Consider the following 16665-nt stretch of genomic DNA (forward strand, 5'->3'; position numbering starts at 1 on the left):
GTAAACTAAATAAATTCGTTATTTTTTAAAATTGCTTTCTCAATGAAATTCATTAGTTTTTGTTGTCATAAATCATCAGTTAGAATATACTATTAATTTCGAAAGTGGCATAAATAATTCAACTATTCGAACAAATTATTTACAAGTTGTTAAACTTTTTATAATATTTTTTAACCTGATCAAATGTAAATATTTAATTATCTTGAGACGGGAAATTTAGTTATGCCAGGTTTCATAATAACCGGCAAATCTATTACAAAAACATTATCAACTATTTACGGCCTCCTCCATTTTATTACTTATAGATTTCGTGTCGCAGAAGATGTATCATACGCGAAGAAAATGAGATGAATAAATTAAGAATTAAATTTCCATTTATAAACAAGTTTTAAAAATATTTTTTTTCAACCTAAAGTGTGTACTAAAACTTTTTGTAACATATGATCTAAACGATCGTCGAGTAAAATTGAGTATTAACAGCAGAGTTTAGGAACGATAAGACTGGTAACGCGTGCTGGAAAATGATCAACGATAATGTAATTGTAGCATAATCCTGATACAATCTTTAACACGTTCACTGCTAGGTGACTGGTCTTAGAACGCTTACAATAAATGAATTTTAATATCTCTGATAATTTTTTAATAACGTCATTGGCATTAGGAATATTAGAAAATAATACTCTATTTGTTACGTTTAAAAACTGGTGTATTTTCAAAATTTCAAATTTCTCGATAAATGTTTTTAAAATTAGACTTTTCAAATTTGGAAAACTTGGACTGTTCAACTACAAGTTGAACAGTCGCTTATGCTCATAATTGAGTACGATTAATGTCGAATGCAATTATCCAGTTATTCAGACTATTGAATAATATAAACAAAATTAACGGGTCTATTAGTCACGTGACTTTAGAATTCCATAAAATCGCATAATTCGTATACAACAGTCATTGATAAGTGCAATATCATTTATTACATAACTGACGTCGCACATACGATTAATGATAACACGTGTTACGTTCACGCGCTAATGTTTAAAGCATACAAGTTATTTTCATCGTATTATAGATAGGCAGGTATGGATGAACTTGAAATCACAATGCGAATATATCTACGATTGCATTTGACTCTTATAAAATGTGCCTTCGTTATTAATAGTCTGAAATGGAGTCTGTGAAATATTGAACAGTAATATATATACACACATTAGTGTGTTGTTTATCACTTGAAACGAAAAGAACGTAAAACGTGAGAAGGGAATAAAGTTATTTTTAAAGAAATATCTTCGTCATTCCGTGAAGACAATATCAATATGCAACAATATTATTAACGAATCGTGATTAACATCACGAATACAAAATTAATGTCACTCAAAGATACTAGAAAGTGAAGAAACTGTAGATAAAAATAAATCGTATGTTAGTGAGCTGTAATGGTATGCATTATTGGTATAAGAAATTAATTTACAAAATTATTTCGTTTTTAACGAATCCCAACCGGTTATACATAACGTTCGATTCGATTTTTTTCAACATTATATGTTTAAATAAAAGTGCGTTTATCCTTGTTCAACTAGGTACACGTTGATCAATAATTTTGCCAAAAATATTACGTAAAATAATAACGAGCAACGTCATTTTTTCTCATTGCGCATTATAATTATTTCCATATATTTAGCGGCTGCAACTCAATGGATTTTCACACGAGGCAATCAAAAAATTGACAGAGCACTCTGATTGGTTAATTAGCAAGTCAGGCGACGTATAACGTGTTTTGATTGGTCCGTACAAAGCGTGCGGTGTATCCAAGGAGCACGCGTTACCAACCGATGTATACTGAACGCAGCTCTAATACAATCATAAGTGGACAACATTTCTCGCGTTACCTTTCGAATGATTCCTAATCCAGAAATGAAACGTAAAACCACCGTTTGAAGAAAACTATACAACTCACCGGTGACGAATCCTCCGCGGTGGAGTAGCACGCTCCTCACTGAGGTTAGGTTCGTCTTTCTGTTCCTGTTCTGACATTCGATATGCTTTTCCTCACAATTCAACGAGAAAAAATATCACACGGCACTGTTTATGCCCAATTATTGTTCGTAAACGATCGAACGTAGTCGATCACAACGTAGAAACTTATTGTCACCTTTTATACATAGATTTTTTTACTTCCGCTAAGGCAGATGCACCGTGGCGCAACATGAAGAATTCATATACCGACACCACACCGCCTTCGAGTTTCGCTGTTGGTCCTGTACGGTGGAGGTTCTTTATCGATAGGGAAAACTGTTTCAGTAACGCTCTTTGAACCTAGAGGTCAGGGTCTCACAGGTACTGCTAGTTTCAAACGAATTTCCCTAACATTATGGACGGGACTGTATTTGATAAATTCAATTATAGGCGTCGTTAGAAAAGTATGGTTTGTTATGATAATGTATTCTACTCGAAATATTTTATCAAGTTAAGAACTGTGGTAAGATTAGCTTATTGATGCAACTAATTTTTAATATTTTATTGTCACACAAATATTTTTAGTCTATCGTGGCTTAGTTCTCGTTCATTAACCTTTGATCGGGCGTTAAATAGATATTACAAATTTGCAAAGAATAGAAGTTGAAAAATTCACTTGAAAAGATGCGCTACGATCACATAGTCGTTGCATTATTTAAAAAAGACACGATGAATTACACAAGTTTACAGTTTAGATACTTTACACTTCACGAATAAGATATTTAATGACTTCGTTTTTACGGACATTTTTTTGAAGAATTCAGTTGTTGCCACAAGTATACTCGAAGAATGAATACTGTAATGCTTGGGATACACTAGGTTTCTCGTTTTGAACAAAATTGCTTATCATTACATACAAACACAACTGATAGGAGTTATATTGATTTTTCTCATTAAAAGAACTACTTATATTACAGATTAAAGGTACGTAATTTAAAATAAAATAAGTTATTAATAGTATTGAAAGATAGTATATCAGATTATATAATTGAAAGATAAACATTTACGTATTTATGTACATAGGTTTATTTTTTTTCCACCTTACAGCAGAAACAAATTTCGAGTGACTTAGAAAAGTTCACGAAAATTAGTAACAATTTAATCTACATACAAAATTCACCCATCGTTATAAACAAAAAGTAATGCACGATAATCAGATCCTATTAGACAATGATTATAAATCATGTCAAGTGCTTGCTATTGCTTTAACAAATGTAGTTAAACATAGTTTGAATCTCGAATTCAAGGAAAGCTGTTTCTCTATGTTAAAAATAGATAATTCGCATCAAGTAAAAGCTGTTCTAATGGTTAAACTGTTACCATTAATACATAAAAATGATACTTTACCTAATAATAGTTAAATAATTTATAAAACGTATATTTAAATAACGCAAATTTCATTTATGCTCCAAAGGTTACAGAAATAACGATAGAATATGAAACTAACACCGATAAAACTATTAACTGCGATGTACATAACATGTTTTCATTTCCAAGCGATAACAGTCGTTCTGTTGACATCGCCATTGAAATTCAACAGTTTTGATTAGAAACGACTTAATCGTCTCTGATACCGATCGAATAAAACTTTTTCTACGTGTATCTTATCTGTCACCAAAGTTTCGCATTATCGTTCGCTGTAATATTGTATTACTTTTAAAAAATATAACAAAGAAAAACGTAATCAAACTTGTAAAGTTCAAATATTCCCGCTCAGCGTTAGCGTAACCGGCAGAATTCTGCGCAAGCGTAGTTGCGCATAAGATGCGTAGTATTCGGTCTTGTACCAGTCAAGACGTGAGGGTCAGGTTAGGCAGGTCGGGCTGACAACGCATCGGAAAGAGCGTACCGTTGTGGCTCATAAATGAAGGTTAACTTTGTCGCGAATCCAGCGAGAACCGTGAACAAGAACGAGGGCGATGCTTCGGGCGAACTGTCAACAAGATCTCCGTATTGGTTTAGAAGTATCGCGGTGAATTAGCCAGGGACAAACATGGATCGTGTTCCGGCAGACGTGTGTTTTTCTTCGTGGTGAACCTCTCTCTGTCTCACCGGGACAGGGATTCTCAACCTCGGGAGTGGTGATATTCACGCAAGTACGTAACACAGACAAGCATTATAAAACGCGCCGCATACACGGGACTCAACGTGTATTAATATACACAACGGGCAAGGGAAGAGGAGCTTCCCGCTTGTTAGTATGCAAGTGCCGTTTCGGTGCCCCTTACGTGGCCTTATTTGCACTCACGTCCAATCGGCGCGCGAAACGAATCAAAATGACCGCTCTACTTTTCGCCAGATTTTTTGGAATATAACGCCTGGCCCGTGTAAGTATCATCTAATCCCCGAGCATCCCTACAAATATCGTGTCTCTCTCTGTCTCTTTTTCTCTCGTTTGTCCGTGCGTGCGTGCGTGCGCGTGTAACGGTGCAATAAATGGCGGAGGATGTAAAAGGGCTTTCTGAGCCTACGATGTGCCAGGAGAGAATTATCGGTATTGTCGTTCCCCTGACATAACCGCCGTTACTTCTCTCGTTCGTAGTTTCAGGTGAGAGTCGATATTCCAGCTGTCCGTTACTTCTTCTTTCATGCACGTATGATATTTTCTCGATGCGACACTATCAACCGATCGTACGATGTAAATACGCCTCGGTATTTTATTTATTTAAACCATCGACGTCGTGCAATTTTGTACACTCGAAGTTCAATGCACCTAACCCTGTATTGCACGGTACTGCATGGAACGAATCGTCGGAAAGCTTCAACGTCCTTTAACGGACTTTATAACCTCAAAATTCACGAATTCCGTTGTAGTAAATATTATTTGCTGCGAATGTTTCCGGTGACTAGTAACAGTGCAGTCAATTTATATCGTACAAAGGAACGTTTGTTTTCACAGTTTGACATAAATCAGTAAATATCCGTACGTAACGAAGTATGTTTATAATTTCATACTTTCTTAATCGTTACGCATACAAGATAAAATTTGAACAAAAATAGGTTTCTATTAAAAGTATATTATAATCTTCGCGGGCCTCGATCGAAACTGGAAACAGAAAGTAGAGTGTGTCGACAAAGAGTAAATAATAGTGATTTACCGCGTGTAAACGTAAAAAAGGAGAGAATTTAGTTACGATGTAGGGATTGAAGTGCGTGTAACGCGATAAGGGCTTCTCGTGTGCACGATGCTTAATTAAGTTCTCATTGTATACGTTGCATAACCGGAATAGAGAAAAACAATCCGTGCGGATTGTAATTAAGCAATGGTTGCGGTTACGCGTGTTGGAACATCACAGTGAGAGTAACAATACTCAAAGGCGGGAATTCGTGAAAGAAAAAGGTTAACCCCCGCAGCATTCGCATTCCAGTTGCACTACGCGAATTAAGATAGTGACCTTGGCATAGTAAAGTTATCCTCTACTTATTGAAAAACCCCACCTTGGTTCGTCTCTATCAAGCTCGTCGAGTTTTATTAAGTCAATGAGTTCGCAAAATTATTTAGCCAGACAGCTTGGCTCGCTCGCCGGATTATGCGCATCTTATCCGTCGCGCCATTGTAAACTAGAGCTGCGCGGAGTGTCTAATATTCGTGTACTTGAAACTTGAGCTGACCATCTTGGTTCTATGACGAACAATACTGCGTTATAAACTACTGATAATTTTTTTATTTTTTGAATTCTTGGTAAATAAATTACAAATAGTTTTGTGTCTTATTTTTCTGGGCGTAAGAACGAATTTTATTAGGAAATTAACTTTACCTACTAATTACCTATCAGTGCTTTGTGTTTTTTTACTAACATTATTATTGTGAAAGTGTTAAAATCTAAATTGTATACATGGAAGAAACAAGTGACTGTCACTTTCGTATGTTACAGTTACCTATTTGAACAAAATTGTTTCGTAATATTGAAATATAAATCGATGTAACATAAAACAAATAAACATCTTTATTTTTTTTTACTTATTTTCATTTAAGGTTAACCAGGTATTTAATTCCAATTATTACTTATAATATTACTCTTATTATTTATTCCTATTTCATAACCTTTGCAGTTTTAAATGAATTCGAGCTACGTTTGTTTTTATATTAATAGTAATGTGATTAACTGCGTCATATTACACTATGCACAAGAACATATAACATTAGGAATACTAGTTTGGTCCATTTTGCCACAACTGTTGATAAATGTTTCTAGTTTTTCATTTTACATTTTGTTTTTGTAAGTTCCAATTTCACACCTCTTTATTATACAGGGTGTTCAGCCACTCCTGGGAAAAATTTTAATGGGAGATTCTAGAGACCAAAATAAGACGAAAATCAAGAATACCAATTTGTCGATTGAGGCTTCGTTACAAAGTTATTGACGAAATTATTAACAAAATTTGTAAGCTTCACGAATTTTTTTCTCGAAACTGCGTAGGATTTCGGGGGTAGTTCTGTTAACCAAAAATGCTTGTAATTGACCCCTGCAGCTAAAAATAATTTTTTCAAAACGATTCGAAATTCTTTTTTTTTTACCCAAAACTTTTAACATTTACTCAAATTTTTTTCTGGAAACTGAGTAGGATTTCGGGGTTATGTCTATCCACTAAAAATGGTTGTAATTGGCCCCTGCAACTAAAAATAATTTTTTCAGAACGATTTGTAACTTTTTTTTTCGCCCGAAAAATTTAGGCACCTACCCCCTGTCGATTTTTCTTAAAAATTCGTTTTTCATTTTTAATAATTTTATTTGACGCCCTACAGAAAAGTTGTTTAGTACTTTTTTGTAGGTACCCATGAGCTCTACTTCAGAAAAAAGTTTTATTGAAATATATTCGTTATTGTAGGAGTTACGGCTATTTGAAAGCTGGACCATTTTTATGAGGTTTTTCTCATTTTTCGGGATTAAGGAATAACTTTTCGAATATTTTTACAATTTCTACATATTCTCCATTAAAATACGTGTAGTTTGCTTTTTCAAACATTAAAATCGTCCAATCCGTTCAGAAGTTATGACGTTTCAAAGATTCCCATGCAATTACGGGCAAACATTTCTGGCCAGAAATTATATTTTCGGTTGGGAATTTTTTTCTCGAAAGTAGGTAGGAATTCAGGGGTATGTCTATTGACCAAAAATGATTGTATTTGACCTCTGCAACTAAAAATAATTTTTTTAGAACGATTTGAAATTTTTTAATTTTTTCGAAAAATTTCACACCTACTCGAATTTTTTTCTCGAAAGTGCATAAGATTTCGGGGGTATGTCTATTCACCAAAAGTGATTGTAATTGACTCACGCAACTGAAAATAATTTTTTCAGAATGATTTGAAAATTTTTAATTTCGCTGAAAAAATTTCTGGTCGGTATGGAACTTTAAACGTTAATAAGTTTTTAAGAAAGTCTCGATTAAAAAATTGGTGTTCTTGATTTTCGTCTTATTTTGGCCTCTAGAATCTTCCATAAAAATTTCGAATACTCTGTATTTATTATGTTACTTAATATTTAGAATTATCAAGCTTGAAAACCATTAATATTATTTTGTAATAAAATTTACTCTTGCGATCAGAAAAGTAAGACACAAAACTATTTATAATAATACGAATTTATATTTATATTTTTTTTATATCGTCCAAATCTGTTATTGATAATAACACGATAAATAATAAGAATAAATGTTACTTTTTTATCTAACGTTTAAGTGTTAGTAACCCGTGTTTATGTGAACCGATTCAGTGTTTCTTGTTCAGTTTGTCGAGCAGATGAATTTTTCGATGGTTCTTGTAATCCCAAATGAAATGTGAAAAACACGTTACGCTTCGGTTTTTTGTTCCACCGCCGTTTTAATTATGTCGATTTAATAAGTTTCACGCGTGAATATGTAAGATCGCGACGTACGACAGCGGATGTGGCATAGACTTTTTACTTGTGGCTTTGTTACACTTTTATTTTCGTCGTTCCGCAACCGTATTACTGTTGCACGCTCTCTGCCGAAGTAAAAACAATCAAAAAAAAACAAGAAAAAAAAAGAAGAAGAAACGACTGTCGGTTTCACTCATGAATGTGCAACCGGATGTTCCCTTTACCATGAAAAACATTTCTCCGTGAAAGAACGTTTGTTAATTGGTCATTGAATAAAAAGGCTTGGCTCAGTTTCGAAGCTTGATAAACATTTCCTTTAAAAGCCGCAAAATATGTGTTCTTAAAACACTAAAAGAACAGTGACATTATAAAAATTACTCACACTAGTGCTTTTCAATTAATATTTCAATTACGGTCACGGTATCATTTAATTTTAGATGAAATTTAATTGATGAGACACTTTTTTATTCCAAAATTATCAAAAAGTCACAGAAAAATATTGTCTGTATTGTTCATGCATAGTAGGTAACACTCGACTTATGAAAATAATCGAACACTCTAAATACGTTTGAGGATTTTTTCATTTCATTTTTGTTGCAAACGTTTATAATAATTTCTTGTACCACTGTCCATTTGTTTATTATTTATGCAGTGCCCCAAATTTCAAGTTTTTTTCGCCCAAAAGATTTTAAAATATCGTTGGAATATATGTAAATAAACTTTGTAAATTTGACTGCAAAAGTTCTAATAGTTTATTTACAAAAAAATCCCCCAAAAAGCCTAAAAAAAACACGCTTCACTTATATTTTTTAAATATATGTCGATAGATACACCATTTATATGTTACTACTATTTATACAAAACTAAGTGGACCTAATAGGTATTCATAGATTTGAAAATATAGATGACAGTGATATTTCAGTCAGTAATTCTATCTATCATCTATGTACATATCTGGGAAAAATTTTAATGAGAGATTCTAGAAGCCAAAATAAGATGAAAATCAAGAATATCAATTTCTTGACTGAGCTCTCGTTAAAAAGTTATTAACGTTTAAAGTTCCGCCTGTAGAACGGCAATCTGCGAACAGTTGCGTGCACGCGATAGTGGTTCTCATTCAGCATGAGAAACTCTACTTACTGACGTATCGACAGCCTTACAGTTTTCTAAGTGAGAACCACTATCGCGCGTGTGCAGCTGTTCGCACATCGCCGTTCTACAGACGGAACTTTAAACGTTAATAACTTTTTAACGAAGCCTCAATCAACAAATTGCTATTCTTGATTTTCGTCTTATTTTGAGCTCTAAAATTTTCCATTAAAATTTTTCTTAGGAGTGGTCGAACGTCCTGTATGTAGCACTATAGAAATGAAATGAAAGGGGTAAAAATAAACGTGTATCTAAAAATTATTTTATACGTTGTATAGACAGTATTTCAATTCCATGAATTGTTATGTAAGTATTAAGGAAATCGATGTTTGTAAATTTATGTGTTTCTAAAGAATTACGACTACTGTCTGCAAAGGATTAAATGATATACATGCGTTTCAAATCATTTTCTTTTGAAATTAATGGAAATATTAATAGATTCGAGGTATCGCCAAGACGTTGGAAAAAGTTGTAGAGGCGGATTAAACATTTTTCTGCAGTTCAAGTTTTACTTTCAAGTTTGCTATCTTAATTGGTTTAGAAAGTTACAAATTATAAAAATTAACGTTAATTGTATAACACTTCCTGTAGGTAGAGTAATTATACATATACTGGTGTGAATATTATAGTTATTTTTATTGTACCATACAACACAATCGCTTCTTTTCTGTTGGTTGGAAAGATTTCATTTCTATTATATTTCTAATCAAAACTATTTTCTGAGACTGTTGTAATTCAATTTACTATTTTTTTTTTTATGTTTTTGTCGCAAACGCGGAGCTAATTTTGTTTTGCTTTTCATTTAGGCAGTATGCGAGTACAAAAAATGGGTTTGAGTATTAACAAAAGATAACGAGCAGAAAACCTAATTTTTCTTTAAAATATTTCAGTGAAATCCATTTAAAAAGACTTATTTAAATTTGGTACTGTCGTTTCTCAGGGACCGTCGCAGCGTTTAATATGTAAATTACAATCATGCTTAATTACATTTTGAATTGTCATATTTACAAGGAACTAATTCTTGTTATAATAAAACAAGGTTCTTAATAGTGTAGAATGTAATATAGAATGAATTAGGAAATTTAACTCTCTGTTGTCACCCTGACAATGAGTTGAAATGATCCAGAGTTGAAGTTTGTGGAAAGATATCTTCAAGACGTTGCTGGTAATGGTTCTAGTTGTACCATCTGTTGTTAATTTCAATTATTTTTTGTCGATTCTGGCGGTTACGCCGGGTTGCTGAGAATGTGTTTATATGTGTTTGGCAACTGTGTAGGATAATTCCAACCCACTGTGTGATAAATACGTATTTTTTGCTGAAATTTCAGTTTCAATAATTTTCTATAATTTTCATTATCTTTCGTGTGTGACTGTAAAATTTGTAATTTTGTATTATTGTATGTTTACCATCGAGTATATACACAGTTTTAATTCATGGAACAAGTCTTATACAAAATGCTGTCCTTTCTATAGGAATGTTATTGGAAAAAGTCCTAGAATTTAGATATAAAGATATAAAAAAAATATAGAGAATTACATAAGTTGAAAACACAGTGGAAGATTTATTTCATATTTTATTATTTTCCTTGGATCCAATTATATCCACTTTATCAAGAAGCGTATCAATTGCAAGCAAAAAAGAAGAGGTACTGTATAAAGATATTAATTTATTAACGAATTCAGAAGCTGTAGCTTTCCACAAGCCTTTATCGAGCGATGGTGATTCCAATGATGAGTTTGATGATAATTTTTCTATTTTATATGATTCAGCCCCAGGGAAAAATTTTAATGGGAGATTCTAGAGGCCAAAATAAAACGACAATCAAGAATATCAATTTGTGGATTGAGGCTTCGTTAAAAAGTTATTAAAAAATTTTAAATCATTCTGAAAAAATTATTTTTAGTTGCAGGGGTCAATTACAATCATTTTTGGTGAATACACACACCCCCGAAATCCTACGCACTTTCGAGAAAAAAATTCCTAAACGAAAATATAATGTCTGACCAGAAATGTACACCGGAAATTTCATGCGAATCTTTGAAACGTCATAACTTCTGAACGGATTGGCCGATTTTAATGTTTAAAAAAGCAAACGACGCGTATTTTAATGGAGAATATGTAGCAATTCTAAAAATATTCGAAAAGTTGCTCCTTAACATCGAAAAATGAGAAAAATCTCATAATAATGGTACAGTTTTCAAATAGCCATAACTCCTACAATAACGAATATATTTCAATGAAACTTTTTTCTGAGGTAGAGCTCATGGGTACCTACAAAAAAGTATTAGACAACTTTTCTGTAGGGCGTCAAATAAAATTATCAAAAATGAAAAACTAATTTTTAAGAAAAGTCGACAGGGGGTAGCTGCCTAAATTTTTCGACGAAAAAAAAATTTTTCAAATCGTTCTAAAAAAATTATTTTCAGTTGCGGGGGTTAATTACAATAATTTTTTGTTAATAGACCTACCCCCAAAATCCTACCATTTTCTAGAAAAAAATTCAGTACGGTCAGAACTTTAAACGTTAATAACTTTTTAACGAAGCCTCCATCAACAAATTAGTATTCTTGATTTTCGTCTTATTTTGGCCTCTAGAATCTCCCATTAAAATTTTTCCCAGGGGTGGCCGAACACTCTGTATACGATAAGAATATGTACAGAGATCCGCGATGTTCAAACTTATCAACGAAGGACCACGCTTAACCTATAAATCTTCAGAATAATTTTGAAGCTTTGTACAAAAAAATATTATCCCACTCCCTTAAGCGAAGTTACTACAAAATCGTAGATCATTTTGTATAGTTTAATAATATCTATTGTCCTATAACACGATTTTATTCTCAAGTGTATAGGTGCATTTGCAATTGTACTTTTTTTAATGGAACTACCTTATTTTTTTTTATGTGATTAATTTGCGTATAAAACGTATGAAGTAAGGTAATCGAAAGTTTAATATTCTAGGAGATTGAATGGGTTTCTCTCTAAAAAAAAAAAATATATTTGTTTCATTTTGTTTCGGAAAATAACTGAAAATATAAACTTAAAATAAATTATTCAATAATTAGAATATAATAGAGAATCGTTTGAGTACATACTACTTGTTACACTATGGAAAATAAAATCTTTCGAACTTAGAAATATCTTTCTACATTTTATATTTAGAATGAAAATTGGTTTATCTAAAAAAATCGCATAATTCCATTAAAACGATCATGGAATCGCAAGCACCGATTTACTAGGAAAATAAATATCGTAGAATAATCGAGGTAAAAAATCATACCAAATTTTCTTCATCTCGAACAGAACTATAGTCTGGCTCAGTTATTAGAATCTAGAATATACTCAAGGTTAGGTTCATAATAGTATGTACCTCATCCTTGTACCTAACGTACACACATGTTTACAATTTTTTTTTCTTTTCGTTCAATTCTAATTTCGTAACGTTTATGAGTTTGATAGGATAAAGATGTATTATTATCGTCATTATTATTTTGAAACATATTTCTTTATTCGTAATGATATTGCACGCGTAACAATTGAAAATTGGTTCGAATAAACGTGAGGAAGTAGTTTTTTTTATAAACATGGTCTCGAAAATTTATTTATAATTGTATGAAATATAGAAGTCTTGCAAGTCGAAGAAAAAACGCACGAACATGCTTGTGATCAACGTGTAGGTTAAGCAACTGTGGTGTTCCTTCACAATACGACAAAAATAAATTTTGGATATTATTAGGTCGCTGCGAAAGTTCTGTTCGCTAGCGAACGTCAGACTAGAATTCAATATTGGAAGCAACTTGTGTTCAAAATTGAATTATTCGCTAGATGGCCTGCTTTATAATTTGTGGACAGTATTTGCGGAGCTGCTACTTTGGACGCTAAAATTCCTGCTTTCTATCGATTAAGAAATTTACATATGGAGTATGGACATTAAATTTAATTAGAATTATTTGTAAGAAAGATACGCGTTGACTAAAATAGAGGATTGAGAACTTAACTGACTTTGTTGCTCGATTATGTTCAATATTATTCTTAATTAACGAATACAAATTTTAAAATCACTAGCTTTTGCCCGCGACTTTTTCGCTGGTTTGAATGTTGGTTTAAACAATCCATTAGTGGATTTTGAATTACGAATAAAACGCAAATGGGAGTTTATTAACGCTCGAAGTTCTAAAAAAAATTGGTTCACTAACTCGAATTTTTTTTTCGAATGTGAGTAGGATTTCGGGGGTATGTCTATTGACCAAAAAGGACCGTAATTGAGCCCCTCAACCGAAAATAATTTTTCCATATCAATTTGAAATTTTTTTTTATTCAGGATAACCAGACGGTTGTGGTCAGACATTATATGTTTAGTAATGAATTTTTTTTTCGAAAGTGAGTAGGATTTCGAGGGTATGTGTAATGACAAGAAATGATTGTAATTGACCCCCTCAACCGAAAATAATTTTTCCAAAATGATTTGAAATTTTTAATTTCGTCGAAAAAATTTCTGCTCGGTATGGAACTTTAAACGTTACTAAGTTTTTAAGGAAGCCTCCATCGACAAATTGATATTCTTGATTTTCGACTTATTTTGGCCTCTAGAATCTCTCAATATAATTTTTCCCAGGGTTGACCGTACCCCCTGCATAATATATAAAATTGAAGTGCGTGATAGTTATATTACTTTGGTTGAATTTAATTTATACTTATTTCCTGTGGCTGTCCACTTAATTCTGTCCGTAAGTGTAACTTGTTTGCGTGATATTTACGACCGTCTGCTATTCAACCTTTACGCGTTCCGTATATGTGAGTTAATATTTCGCCGTTGTAAAAGTCGCGATAAAGACGTCTGAGTATCGTGGCAAATTGTTTGCGCAGGAGAACGCGAAAGAGGAATAATGGTTCAATCGAGCGGAAAGTAAAATCCAGCCATCATCCTGGCGCGTGGCAAACCAGGCCAAAGGCCTGGATCCTCGTCCTCCTCGTCCTCGTCCACGGAGAGGCTGCAAAGGATGCCAGGACCGGCTCAGGAGAGGCCTCGTGCGCAACGGCTTACAGACATCGAGCCTCAGACTGCAAAAGTGAGTAAACATTTACAATTTCAATACTTAAAATCCACGTAAACGAAATTTACAACAAATCAATCGCATTGTGTATCGTTTGAACAATTAAATCTCTTGAGATTTGGAGAAACAATGTATACAGTGGCTCACGAAAGTATTCGAACATTAAGTATACTGTAACAACTAGAAATTAAGACGATAATGAGAAATTTTTTCTAAAAAGAACTACGTATCATTTTGCGGTTTAAAGAGTTTATTATTATCTTAAGATCACTTTAAAATTTTCGTTAACAAGATGAATGTATTTGTAGAAGAGTCAATTTACGCCAAGTCTAATAACCCACTCTCTGTATACAGTAGCTCACGAAAGTATTCGAACATTAAGTATACTGTAACAACTAGAAATGAAGACGATAATGAGAAATTTTTTCTAAAAAGAACTACGTATCATTTTGAGATTTAAGGAGTTTATTATTATCTTAAGATCACTTTAAAATTTTCGTTAACAAGATGAATGTATTTGTAGAAGGGTCAATTTACGCCAAGTCTAATAATGCACTCTCTGCCAATGATTCTTTTTTGCAACAAACTTTTAAGTATCAGTATGATTGTTCATCGCTTATTTTAGAACGAGGTATCATTGCTCGATGGAAACTGCGGGAACAAATTATTAATTGTCCTGCTTGCTCTAAGACATTGGTGGGTTGCCCAGGATGCACACAGAGACGTTTTACAGTCTTCATTCGTTGTTTAAAAATAGCGATATGTAGGTAATCGTACCATAAAATGCTGAAAATTCCCAAAAGAGGGTTCAATGGATACATAGCCAGAGTTTTACAAAATGTAATTTCATGAAAAGAGAAAGAAGGAAGACCATGTGCCTTGCTAATGAGTGACTAATTAATTATGATAAGGCTCGATGACGATGTTACTAGAATCTCACATCGATGCAGTGTTTGTACAGTCGTGAATTGCATAACGTTGAATCCACGAGTTTATTTTTGTTTCCCTATTTTGTGTATTCTGCAAGCCAGAGATTCTACTCAGAAATTATCGTGAGTATATTCATTCATATAGATTCGATATCCGTGTGTTCATGATAGAGCAATCACTATCGAAGATGTTGGAGTACAAATGTAGAACACGAATGAAGGATTTAAAAATCCTTTATCGGTCTTCAGAATCCCGATTGACCTCTGACTGCTTTGAAAAACAATATTTGTTTAATTTAACGGTTTAAGGGATAACAATACTTGTTTTCCTTCAAATTATACGTTAGATACAACATTGCAATTAACAAAAACCGCATTTTTATATAGCTTAGAAACAAGTCCAATACAGAAAATTGATCATTCTTGGAAAAATATGAGCGTTAAGGGGTTAATTACAATTTATCAAAGTAATTTTACGAAAAAAACATATCTCTAAAACAGAAATGTAGCAGGAGACTGTATCATAAGCCGAATTATCAAATCTCTTTGGATTTCAACTGTTTATTGTGCATTGTAATTGTTTAATAGTGTGTATCGTTAATTATTTTGGAGTTATTTTCAAGTGATGTGGAAATAAGAATTGTTTCAACGCAATGGACGTTCCAAAATTGTTTTCATACATATTTAAGGTTAAAATATTTCTAAAATACTTTTAGAACACTTGTAATTAAATGTAGATCATTCTTATATAGTTAACACTTACAAAAAAAAAATAATTATGCATACAAATTCAATGTGTAAGTTTAACATGCAGAAAATAAAGAAAAAATCGATTTTTACTTTTTCTCGCTATAACGCGCCAAAATGAAAAATTTGAAAAAACTTAAGAATAATAGTAACAACAATACCTGTTTACTGTAAAAGTATAAAAGTTATTCTGCAATAATCGGCACTTTTCAGTAATTTTGTGTTTTTTATGTTCCTTTGTTAATAGATTCAAAATATAGAGTCAAAATCTTCATTATTCCTTTTAATGAGTTTGCAGACAAAATTTCTTTTTTAAATAACATTTCTAAAAAATTCTATACTTTGTCGAATTTTAATCTGTTACATTCTGTTGTATTTTCTTTTAAACAAAAGCAATTTTTCAGCGAATGTGATCTTATATGACCATGGATCCATATTTTTATCGTTTCGAAGCATTATGATTAGGTTTCAAATCTTTGTGTTAGATAAAAAATATTTTAATGAATTAATAAATGGAATGCCTATGATTTGGTATTTATTTGGGTTAAGGTAGTCATTTTGATAAATGAAAGTTTCTTTCATTACCTTTAAGACATTACTATTTTTCATGTGTGTCTGTAACATGATTTTACAATACTCAAAACTTTTGAACGGTAGAGTATATTTTCATAGAAATTAAATTTCCAATTGTCCATCTTAAAAAATTCACAGATCCTTCCGTGTACTACTCTCGTTGCATATGCACGATAAAATGAATTTATCATTAGATTGTGCATAAAACTTCAGTATCGATTAATTGGCGTTGGCTTTCAAAGTCTCTAACATTATTTATAGCAGAATTTGTATCCGTCTCTCGACAAATATTTCATCTGGCGTGACTGGTTATTCATAAAAATGTAAAACGTTCCGTGTTACGCGTTACGATACAACGA

General features: G+C 32.5%; 3 protein-coding genes across 7 annotated transcripts in view; 2 read left to right on the forward strand and 1 right to left on the reverse strand.

Annotated features, from left to right (window-relative positions):
• Window positions 1-2227, reverse strand: part of Acc (acetyl-CoA carboxylase) — a 36365-nt gene extending 34138 nt beyond the window's left edge. The window contains exon 1 of one of the 2 annotated variants that reach the window (XM_076762441.1): window positions 1952-2227. Coding sequence is in view for 1 of the 2 variants with exons in the window: in XM_076762443.1 (XP_076618558.1) it covers window positions 1952-2028 (77 nt within the window). In the remaining variant the exon portion in view is untranslated. The remainder of the gene's footprint in view (window positions 1-1951) is intronic. The other variant, XM_076762443.1, reaches the window with a different exon arrangement.
• The window catches only part of LOC143340485 (CB1 cannabinoid receptor-interacting protein 1), a 199865-nt gene that overhangs the window by 80270 nt on the left and 102930 nt on the right, over window positions 1-16665 (forward strand). The window lies entirely within an intron of this gene.
• Window positions 1-16665, forward strand: part of Cdgapr (GTPase-activating protein CdGAPr) — a 74687-nt gene that overhangs the window by 17850 nt on the left and 40172 nt on the right. The window contains exons 1-2 of one of the 4 annotated variants that reach the window (XM_076762444.1): window positions 3575-4106; window positions 13870-14072. In XM_076762444.1, coding sequence (XP_076618559.1) covers window positions 14004-14072 — 69 coding nt within the window. In that variant the 5' untranslated portion in view covers window positions 3575-4106; window positions 13870-14003. Of the gene's footprint in view, window positions 1-3574; window positions 4107-4134; window positions 4338-4360; window positions 4559-13869; window positions 14073-16665 lie in introns of those variants that run through there. The other 3 variants (XM_076762446.1, XM_076762448.1, XM_076762445.1) reach the window with 3 other exon arrangements.

The sequence above is a fragment of the Colletes latitarsis genome, chromosome 3, assembly GCF_051014445.1.
Source record: "Colletes latitarsis isolate SP2378_abdomen chromosome 3, iyColLati1, whole genome shotgun sequence".
Taxonomy (NCBI): domain Eukaryota; kingdom Metazoa; phylum Arthropoda; class Insecta; order Hymenoptera; family Colletidae; genus Colletes; species Colletes latitarsis.